Source organism: Oncorhynchus mykiss, chromosome 24, assembly GCF_057628025.1.
Source record: "Oncorhynchus mykiss isolate SJ-2025 chromosome 24, ASM5762802v1, whole genome shotgun sequence".
Taxonomy (NCBI): domain Eukaryota; kingdom Metazoa; phylum Chordata; class Actinopteri; order Salmoniformes; family Salmonidae; genus Oncorhynchus; species Oncorhynchus mykiss.
This window is the reverse complement of record NC_143045.1, coordinates 17,053,261-17,064,911: the sequence shown is the minus strand read 5'-3', so window position 1 is coordinate 17,064,911 and position 11,651 is coordinate 17,053,261. Positions and strand designations below refer to the sequence as shown.

The window sequence follows — 11,651 nt, the reverse complement described above, 5'->3', positions numbered from 1 at the left end:
TGTCAGTGAAGAAACTTGCCAGTTGGTCCGCGCATGCTCTTAGTACACGTCCTGGTAATTCGTCTGGCCCCGCGGCCTTGTGAATGTTGTCCTGTTTAAAGGTCTTGCTCACATCGGCTACGGAGAGTCTGATCACACACGTCTGGAACAGCTGGTTCTCTCATGCATGATTCAGTGTTGCTTGCCCTGAAGCGAGTATAAAAGGCATTTAGCTAGTCTGGTAGGCTCACGTCACTGGGCAGCTCATGGCTGGGTATCCCTTTCTAGTCCGTAATATTTTGCAAGCCCTTCCACACCCGCCGAGCGTCAGGGACGGTGTAGTAGGACTCAATCTAAGTCCTGTATTGCCGCTTGCTTGTTTGATGGTTCATCTGAGGGCATAGTGTCCTGAATAGTGTCCCACTCCTTGAAAGCGGCAGCTCTAGCCTTCAGCTCATTGCAGTTGTTGCCTTTAATCCATAGCTTCTGGTTGGGATATGTACGTGTGGTCACTGTGGGGACAACGTCCCGCTACATATTCCAGTCTGTCTTATCAAAACAGTCCTGTAGCGTAGCATCTGTGTCATCTGACCACTTCCTTATTGAGCGAGTCACTGGTACTTCCTGCTTTCATTTTTGCTTGTAAGCAAGAATCCGAAGGAAAGAATTATGGTCAGATTTGCCAAATGGAGGGTGAGTGAGAGCTTTGTATGCGTCTCTGTGTATGGAGTAAAGGTGGTCTAGAGTTTAAGTTCGCCTGCATCAAAGTCCCCTGACCACTAGGAGCGCCGCTTCTGGATGAGAATTGTTTTATGTGCTTATGGCGTTATACAGCTTGTTGAGTGCGGGCTTAGTGCCAGCATCGGTTTGTGATGGTATATAGAGGGCAATGAAAAATATAGATGGAAACTCTCTTGGTAGACGGTGTGGTATACAGCTTATCATGAGGTACTTTAACTCAGGCGAGTAATACCTTGTTATTGACAAAATTATTATTATGCTTAGTACATTTTACCCCTATTTCAAAGATTTGTAGCTGTGGGCTTGAAGTAGTGTTTTTCTATCCCGTTCTGGATGTTTCTAATCCAGCAGATGATAGATAGTCATCACGAGAAATGCTGAGAAGAGCTGATTGAGGGATGGATGAATGGGGAGAGGGGAGGAGGAGAGGAGGGGAGGAGGGATTCTTAATCTCATTATCCCTTTCCTAATCATCAAGGAGTAATGTGTGTTCATACCTCTCTATGCCTCACACCTGCTATAAACTACCCTAGCAGAAACACATACAGACAGACACACATTATATACACACACCTATTTATTTATTCTACACAGACAGACAGCCATATAGAAAAATGTCTTCAGATATGGATGGGACCATGCTCCTGGGGGTGGAAGGCATTAAGAAAACCATCCTGTATGGAGGGACAGCTGAGATGCCCCGGTTCATTACTGGGACCAAGGTAGGCCTCACTCTCCATCTCAACGTATTCCTCTGCTTCAACCTCTCAATCTCTATCCAAATTCATCGATTTCAATCTCTCTACTTAATTTATAATCCTCAGTCTTTCTCTCGTTCTATTTCTCTTGATCTGAATCTATCTATTTAAACATAACTCCATCTATTGACTTTTCTATCCTCCATCTATCTCAAATAGTGGAGGTTTTATCTAGGCCACAGACAGTTACTCATCCAGTGCTTTGTCTCCAGTTCCAGACAAATCTGATTACTGTAAAGAAGATGGTTGCAATAGATTCTAGAACATTGTGTAGATTCAGAAAATAAAATGTTTGTCTCACTCACATTAGGCAAATAAAATGGTCTTACTTATGGAGTCGTATGACATTCCATTAGTAATGACATGGTACAATATCTTATAATGTCGCATCCTGCCTGTCAACAGGGACCACATACCCACACCAGTATGATCAGTGTGTAAAGGGGTGGCATTTGGTGGAACTGGAGAATCTGGAGGAAAATGACTCTAAATCCAAATGTCTTCTTCCTTTCTCTCCTACACCTCTTCCATACTGTACATCCTCCTCCATTTCCCCTTTCACCTCCTCCACATCATCCCCTCTTCTTCACCCCCCCTCCACAGGTGACCTTCCATTTCCGTACCCAGCTGTGTGATGATGATCGTACGGTGATAGACGACAGTAAGGTGACGGGCGTGCCAATGGAGGTGGTGATCGGGAACATGTTCAAGCTGGAGATCTGGGAGACCCTGCTCACCTCCATGAGGATCGGAGAGGTGGCCGAGTTCTGGTGTGATGTCACCGTGAGTAAGACTCATTCTCCCACAATGCAGTGCCATAGTAGCATACTTCCTATTCAAACATTAGAGTCTAGATTCTAAATACAACTCTAACACCTCTCCAGAAGTCAACTCTCAATTAAAAAAGGTTTGTCCTAAGTAAACTTGAAGGAAAATCGAACAATTCCTAAATATTTTAACTAGGGAGACATTTAACAAAAGCTAAGGTATCAATCACATCAGATTAAAGTCTCTCATGATAGTCGGCTTGCATCTTACAAGGAACTAAAAGAGACACCACCCATTATTACAGTATTGTCAAAAACACAAAAGCTCCTTCTATTCAGAGCATACTGAGTAAACACTTAAATATCTCAATAACTCTCTCAGTAGCATGAGACACAATACAAACACACTGGAATATCATACACCTAATATCATACACCTAATACAGGTGCTTTGTTGTTCTGTGTGTGCATTGCCAGTGTTGTGTGTCATAATGATGATAGTTAGAAACAACTTAACCTCAACCCACGATTGAAAGGATACAGATGTTTCTGTCAGTTCCCCTTTTTGGTATATGTCCCTTCTCAGACATCTCTAGTAAGCTTTGAAAAGCACACATTTTCTGAAAATATAGGCCCTACTTTCAGTTGTCTGTGTTATCTGTGTTCTTCAACGTATTGTGTCTGCAATTGTAGGCTTTCCAGGGGTTTGGTTATATATTTATATTTGGTAACACCTTATGTGGATAGTCTACAGAATATCAGTAACATTTCAACTAAATATATACTAACCCTAACCCTAGCTCTAACCCTAACCTTAGCCCTTATCTTAACCCTTACTTACCCTAACCCTAATCTTAGCCCTTATCTTAACCCTAAACTTAACCCTTACTTACCCTAACCCTAGCTCTAACCCTAACCTTAACCCTAACTGTAATCTTAGGAAGCAGTTGCTTATCAACAGGTAGTTTGTTGATAGTATGACCATTTCTAGAGCATCTACAGATGGGAAATACAGACTATCCAAATAAAGTGTGACCTTACACTGAGTGTACAAAACATTAAGAATACCCTTCTGACCCTACAAGGTGAATAAGGCGTCCCACAGGGATGCTAGCCCATGTTGACTCCAATGCTTCCCACAGTTGTGTCAAGTAGGCTGGATGTCCTTTGGGTGGTGTACCATTCTTGATACACATAGGAAACTGTTGAGCGTGAAAAGCCAAGCAGCGTTGCAGGGCGCCTGGCACCTACTAAGATACCCCGTTCAAAAGCACTTACATATTTGTATTGTCTATTCACCCTCTGAAAGGCACACGTACACAATCCCTGTCTCAATTGTGTCAAGGCTTAAAAATACTTATTTAACCTGTCTCCTCCCCTTCATCTACACTGATTGAAGTGGATTTAACAAGTGACATCAACAAGGGATCATAGCTTTCACCTGGATTCATCTAGTCAGTCTATGTCATGGAAGGAGCAGGTGTTCATAATGTTTTGTACACTCAATGTGTATTTGTTCAACATACAACACCTGTTGTATGTAACCTAAGGTTGCTATCTACAACACCTGTTAGTGAGGGTAACCTAAGGTTGCTATCTACAACACCTGTTAGTGAGGGTAACCTAAGGTTCCTATCTACAACACCTGTTAGTGAGGGTAACCTAAGGTTGCTATCTACAACACCTGTTAGTGAGGGTAACCTAAGGTTGCTATCTACAACATCTGTTAGTGAGGGTAACCTAAGGTTGCTATCTACAACACCTGTTAGTGAGGGTAACCTAAGGTTGCTATCTACAACGTCTGTTAGTGAGGGTAACCTAAGGTTGCTATCTACAACACCTGTTAGTGAGGGTAACCTAAGGTTGCTATCTACAACATCAGCTAGTGAGGGTAACCTAAGGTTGCTATCTACAACACCTGTTAGTGAGGGTAACCTAAGGTTGCTATCTCCAACACCAGCTAGTGAGGGTAACCTAAGGTTGCTATCTCCAACACCAGCCATTGAGGGTAACCTAAGGTTGCTATCTCCAACACCAGCCATTGAGGGTAACCTAAGGTTACTATCTCCAACACCAGCCATTGAGGGTAACTTAAGGTTGCCATCTCCAACACCAGCCATTGAGGGTAACCTAAGGTTGCAATCTAAAACACCAGCTAGTGAGGGTGTTGTGTGTGTGTTCTATTTTCATCTTTGGGGGACTTCTTTTCCCCTCAGTTATTTGTGTCTGCTAGAGTCTGGCTGTGTTTGTATAACATATATTGTGTGCTTAATTCTGTGTGTGTGTGTGCGCGCATTTGAGTGCGTATGTGCATTTGTATGTGTATGTTGGTGGAGGAGACAAACAGGTGGAGAGCTTAGAGAGTGTAATTAATCCCCAGCAGCTTCACCTTTCCCTAATCGCCTGTGATTACTGCTGACCATAAAGAAACCCTGGGACGGGCTTTAAACCAGCTGGGGTACAGCCATTCATTCATTATCTAGTAACAACAACCTGGGCGCAGTAGGCTACATTTATACAGAAGGCTACATTCTGTCTATACAGTAGGCTACATTGAGTGACCCTACTAGCAAAGATTTTTATAAGTAAACCAAAATAACCACAACCTGTCATTTAAAACGTGAACAAATGAGTCATAGTGGGCAGAACAAGGAAGGAGGTGGGCAGAATGCCTACTCTGTGAAGTGGGCATGTGCAATAACTCAATTTGCCTTTCCACTCCTTCTAAAAAAAAAATGTTTTTTTTTTTACTTTGGCAAAGGGTAAAGTCTACAAAACTTAGTCCACTCTGTTCCTAACGTATTTTAGTTTTGGGAACAGAATACTGTATTAAGATCAAATGTTTAATCGATGAGAAAATGTGCAGAATGTCGGCTAAAATCCATCTAGTTCCATCTTCTCCCACTGCCAGCCACTGGGCTTAGTGAGTGGAAACGCCAAGCGGAAGCTTCACATTAATACATCCGGTGAAATATCTGTCTCTAGTGTGGAAGGTAAAATGAATTGTTTACTCATCCCAGCCAGTGGAGGGCAATATTGTTACATTGGATACATAGTTCAGTTGAGGAGAATAGACCGGGTTTCAAAGATATTTGTGTATTCACAAATACAATATTTATCCAGGGTCCTTTCTGGTTTGATTGACAGACTAAGTATGAAAGACAAAGAGCAATGTCATACTCCACCCATTCTAATCCGATCAATTCCGTGAAAAAAGGGAAACGCCTATATCAGGAAAAGACTAATTCAATGACATGTCTTATATCATATAGCTCTGGTTAACTTTTCTTGCCCTGTCTCTCTGTGTCTGTCTCTCTTTCTTTCCCCAGCACACTGGCCTCTACCCCCTGGTGGCCAAGAGCTTGCGGCGCATCGCGGAGGGCAAGGACCCTGTGGACTGGCACATCCATTCGTGTGGCATGGCCAACATGTTTGCCTACCACACCCTGGGCTATGATGACCTGGACCAGCTACAGAAGGAGCCTCAGCCTCTCTACTTTGTACTGGAACTGGTCAAGGTTAGAGGGAATGGAGACATACACAGAGACACATACACATACACAGATATTGCACACACACACACACACACAAATACAGACATATTGCGCACACAAGACACACACTGATCTTGCTCATTTTCTCTGTGTGTATGTGTGTGTGTGCGTGTCTGTGTTTTTGATTTATTATGCATGTGGGTACCAAAAGTCCTCACAAGGAAAGCAAAACAATGAACTTTCGGACAAGTGGGGACATTTCACTGGTCTCCAAAAGGAAAAAGCTGTTTTAGGCTTAGGTGTTAGGTTCAAAACAAATAAAACATTTTTGGTCACATACACGTGATTAGCAGATGTTATTGCGGGTGTAGCGAAATGCTTGTGCTTCTAGCTCTGACAGTGCAGTAATATCTAACAAATTGCACAACATATACCCAATTAACACAAATCTAAGTAGAAATGAATTAAGACTATATACATATGGACGAGTGATGTCAGAGCGGAACTAAGATACAGTAGAATAGTATAGAAAACAGTATATACCTATGAGTAATGCCAGATATGTAAACATTAAGTGACTAAGATACCGTAGAATAGTATAGAATACTGTATATAGATATGAGATTAATAATGCCAGACATGTAAACATCATTAAAGTGACTAGTGTTCCATTCCTTAAAGTGGTACCTAAGCCTATGCCTATAGACAGCAGCCTCTAATGTGCTAGTGATGGCTGTTTAACAGTCTGATGGCCTTGAGATAGAAGCTATTTTTCAGTCTCTTGGTCCCAGCTTTGATGCATCTGTACTGGCCTCGCCTTCTGGATGATAGTTGGGTGAACAGGCAGTGGCTCGGGTGGATGATGTTCTTGATAATCTTTTTGGCCTTCCTGTGACATCAGGTGCTGTAGGTGTCCTGGAGGGCAGGTACTTTGCCCCCGGTAATGCGTTGGGCAGACCCTCTGGAGAGCCTTGCGGTTGCGGGCGGTGCAGTTGCCGTACCAGGTGGCGATACAGCCCGACAGGATGCTTTCAATTGTGCATCTGTAAAAGTTTGTGAGGGTTTTAGGTGACAAGCCAATCTTCTTTAGCCTCCTGAGGTTGAAAAGGTTCTGTTGCACCTTCTTCACCACACTGTCTGTGTGGGTGGTCCATTTCAGTTTGTCAGTGATATGTATGCCAAGGAACTTGAAGTATTCCACCTTCTCCACGGTCCCATCGATGTAGATAGGGGGGTGCACCCTCTGCTGTTTCCTGAAGTCCACGATCATCTCCTTAGTTTTGTTGATGTTGAGTGAGAGGTTGTTTTCCAGGCACCACACTCCTAGATTCCTCACCTCCTCCCTATAGTATGTCTCGTCATCATTGGTAATCAAGCCTACTACTGTTGTGTCATCTGCAAACTTGATGATTGTGTTGGAGGTGTGCTTGGCCATGTAGTCATGGGTGAACAGGGAGTACAGGAGGGGGCTGAGCACGCACCCTTGTGGGGCCCCAGAGTTGAGGATCAGCGGAGTGGAGGTGATGTTTCCTACCTTCACCACCTGGGGGCAGCCAGTCAGGAAGTCCAGGACCCGGTTGCACAGGGGGAGGTTCAGACCCAGGGCCTCGAGATTAATGATGAGCTTCGAGGGTACTATGGTGTTGAATGCTGAGCTATAGTCAATAAACAGCATTCTTACATAGGTATTCCTCTAGTTCAGATGGGATAGGGCAGTGTGCAGAGTTATTGCAATTGCATGGTCTGTGGATCAATTGGGGCGGTAAGCAAATTGAATTGAAGAGTCTAGGGTGGCAGGTAAGGTAGAGGTAATATGATCCGATAGTCATTAAGTTCAGTTACCTTTGCCTTCTTGGGTACGGGAACAATGGTAGACATCTTGAAGCATGTGGGGACAGCAGCCTGCCTATAGGGAGCGATTTAATATGCCCGTAAACACACCAGCCAGCTGGTCTGCGCATGCTCTAAGGATGCAGCTAGGGATGCCATCTGGGCCGGCAGCCTTGCGGGGGTTAACACGTTTAAATGTTTTACTCACGTGGGCCACGGAGAAGGAGAGCCAACAGTCCTTGGTAGCGGGCCACGTCGGAGGCACTGTGTTATCATCACATTGTGTGAAGAATGTGTTTAGCCTGTCCGGTAACAAGACGTCGGTCTCGGCGACGTGGCTGGTTTTCCTTTTGTAGTCCGTGATTGTCTGTAGTCCTTGTCACATAAGTCTCGTGTATGATCCGTTGAATTGCGACTCCATTTTATCTCTATACTGACGTATAGCTTGTTTGATTGCCTTGCGGGGTGAATACACTTTTTATATTCTGCCATAATACCAGTCGCCTTGCAATTTAAATGTAGTGGTTCGCGCTTTCAGTTTCGCGCGAATGCTACCATCTAGCCACGGTTTCTGGTTAGGGTAGGTTTTAATAGTCACAGTGGGTAGCACATCTCCTATACACTTCCTTATAAACTCAGTCACCGTATTTGTGTATGTGTCTAGATTATGGGTTTATGGGTTAGGGAAAAGATTTTGATTAGGGATCAATTGTTTGGTCCCCACAAGGATAGTAACACAAATGTGTGTGTGTGTGTGTGTGTGTGTATATGTGTGTGTCCGTGCCTGTCTGCCTTTGTGTTTGTGTATCCCAGGTGCAGCAGCCCAGTGAGTATGACAGGGAGTCGTGGGCTCTGAATGATGAGGAGAGACTGAAGGCTGTGCCCTTGCTCCACGGCCAGGGGAACAAGCTCTACAAACTGGGGCGCTACCAGGACGCCACCAACAAATACAAAGAGGCCATAGTCTGCATCAAGAACATACAGCACAAGGTACTGTAACAACGGATCAAGAATAGCGGTGTGGAATAATGACTTTGGCTTTAGTTTTCAGAGTTCTTGAGTATAACCATATTTTAATCATGACTTCCATTTACAAAGTACACCCTCGATGCTTTGTGTGTTTGAGAATTGTATGTGTGTGTGTTTGTATGTGTATGTCAGTGTGTGTGCGGGTGCGTGCGTGCATATATGAATGTATTCATCCATGGTGTGTAACAGTGTGTATCCCCCTCCCCCAGGAGAAAGCATGGGAAGCCCCCTGGCTGAAGCTAGAGAAGATGGGGAACATGCTGACTCTCAACTACTGCCAGTGTCTGCTCCGTATGGAGGAGTATTATGAGGTCATAGAGCACACCAGTGACATCATCAATCAGCACCCAGGTACCTCAGGCACACACAATATTTTATGAAACCTTACAGGAAAAGCACTTCAGGCAACAACAAATAGTCAATGGGCGAAGTGTGAAGAAATGTAAATTAGGGTCTAGCCCAAAGCGAAAAGATTTTTTAAAACATTATCTCTGTATCTGCCTGTGTGTGCTTCTCTATCTGTTTGCATATGCGTGTGTTCATCCTAGGTGAAATGAAGGCGTTCTACGTGCGAGGGAAGGCCCACATTGAGGTGTGGAATGAAGCTGAGGCGCGGGCTGACTTTGAGAGGGTTCTAGATCTGGACCCTGGCATGAAGAAGGCTGTTAAGAAGGACCTGGGTGTCCTCAACATGAGGATGGAGGAGAAGAATGAGGAGGATAAAGTCAAGTACAAGGGCATGTTCTGACAAGGCCCAGGAGATATGCAGATATGGAGGGGGAGGGTCAATGCCAAAGTTAAAGTGGACAGCACAGATGGTGCTTGTGGAGGAAGAGAGGAGAGATGGGCAAAGCAGGAGTGAGAGAAAGAGAGAGAAAATGTATCCTAAATTATTGTTACTTATTTATCTATGTTTTTCCTGGAACATTGTTTGGTGGGCAATCCATTTGGGTAGAACATGTATCCATTATGTCTGACTTGAATGGTTGAAGCCCAACAAGTACTGCATCTAGTCATAAAATGCAAATAAATCTTGGTGTAGATTATGTACTCATCAGATATTGAATGAATATGTTATTTTGTTCTTTCTTTTAATCCATGGCACACTACATGACCAAAAGTATGTGGACAACTGCTCCTCGAACATCTCATTCTAAAATCATGGGCATTAATATGGAGTTGGTCCCCCCTTTGCTGCTATAACAGCCTCCACTCTTCTGGGAAGGCTTTGCACTAGATGCTGGAACATTGCTGCGGGGACTTGCTTCCATTCAGCCACAAGAGTATTAGTGAGGTTGGGCACTGATGTTGGGCGATTAGGCCTGGCTCACAGTCGGTGTTCCTATTCATCCCAAAGGTGTTCAATGGGGCTGAGGTCAGGGCTCTGTGCAGGCCAGTCAAGTTATTTCACACCGATCTTGACAAACCATTTCTGTATGGACCTCATTTTGTGCATGGGGGCATTGTCATTCTGAATACTAAAACAGGAAAGGGCCTTGCCCAAACTGTTGCCACAAAGTTGGAAGCACAGAACCGTCTAGAATGTAATTGTATGTTGTAGTGTTAAGATTTCCCTTCACTGGAACTAAGGGGCCTAGCCCGAACCATGAAAAACAGCTCCAGACCATTATTCTTCTTCCACCAGACTTTACATTTGGGCAGATAGTGTTCTGCTGGCATCCGCCAAACCCAGATTCGTCTGTCGGACTGCCAGATGGTGAAGCGTGATTCATCACTCCAGAGAAAGCGTTTCCACTGCTCCAGAGTCCAATGGCAGCGAGCTTTACACCACTCCAGCCGACGCTTGGCATTGCACATGGTGATCTTAGGCTTGTGTGCGACTGCCTGGCCATGTAAACCCATTTCATGAAGCTCCCAAAGAACAGTTATTGTGCTGACATTGCTTCCAGAGGCAGTTTGGAACTTGGTAGTGAGTGTTGCAACTGAGGACAGACAATTTATACGCGCTATGCTCTTCAGCACTTGGGCGGTCCCATTCGGTGAGTTTGTGTGGCCTACCACTTAGCGACCGAGCCGTTGTTTCTCTTAGACGTTTCCACTTCACAATAACAGCATTTATAGTTGACCGGGGAAGCTCTAGCAGGGCAGAAACTTGACGAACTGACTTGTTGGAAAGGTGGCATCCTATGACGCTGCCACGTTGAAAGTCTGAGCTCTTCGTTAAAGCCATTCTACTGCTAATGTTTGTCTATGGAAAATGCATGGCGGTGTGCTCGATTTTATACACCTGTCAGCAATGGGTGTGGCTGAAATATCTGAATCCACTAATGAAGGGGTGTCCACATACTTTTGTTCATTTCGTGTATCTATATTGTTTAAAGGGATTTTCATACACTGACAAAAAATGTATACCGTCAATAAGCTTAGACAATTCTCTGTATCTTGTTGCCACCATTACATTCCACTAGATGGCATTATTTCTATAGCATACACCTCAGGGCTAAATACTGTACTATAAAAGTTGATATGATAATTAATTCACCAGTATGGCACAATGGCAGTACAATCTCCAACAAAGGTCTCCAACAGAGGACACTCTAAAACAGATGCTTCTAGCTTTTGTTCCAGCCCAGCACTAACACACCTGTTACACTAATCATGGTCGAGACTAAAGGCTCTGATTAGTTGATTATTGGAAACAGGAAGTGTTAGTGCTGGGCTGGGACAAAAGCCTGACCCCGTGCTCTCCAGGAGCATAATTGGAGAACCCTGCTCTAAGTTATTGTGTTGACCTGATATGCCTTCTGATGGCCTGCATGGTAACATGAAGGGTCACTTTGCTGTGAAAGGAATGATAGGTAATTGCAGTGTCTGAGTGATAGATAGGGGTCACATACAGGTTAGTGATGGAGACACTCCCACAATGGCATGATAGACAGCACACCCACCCACCCACCCACAGCTGGCACCAGTAAGTTATGTAATATAATTGGGTAAATGTCTGAGAGCCACATGTATTTGTGTACAGTATCAGGTCGATGCCATTCAGCGAGCTCACTTTCATTCAGGGAATCCCCTGTTTGTCATATCCC

The 11,651-nt window shown here is 44.2% G+C and overlaps 1 protein-coding gene across 1 annotated transcript; it reads left to right on the top strand.

Annotated features, from left to right (window-relative positions):
- Positions 1–648: 648 nt before the first annotated feature.
- On the top strand, positions 649–9,655 carry aipl1 (AIP like 1 HSP90 co-chaperone). The gene is made up of 6 exons (XM_021582422.3): positions 649–1,442; positions 2,082–2,261; positions 5,575–5,763; positions 8,383–8,559; positions 8,808–8,949; positions 9,147–9,655. Exons 1-6 carry the CDS (start codon positions 1,335–1,337, stop codon positions 9,344–9,346), a joined length of 996 nt encoding a protein of 331 aa, XP_021438097.1. The 5' UTR covers positions 649–1,334; the 3' UTR covers positions 9,347–9,655.
- The last annotated feature ends 1,996 nt before the right edge of the window (positions 9,656–11,651 follow it).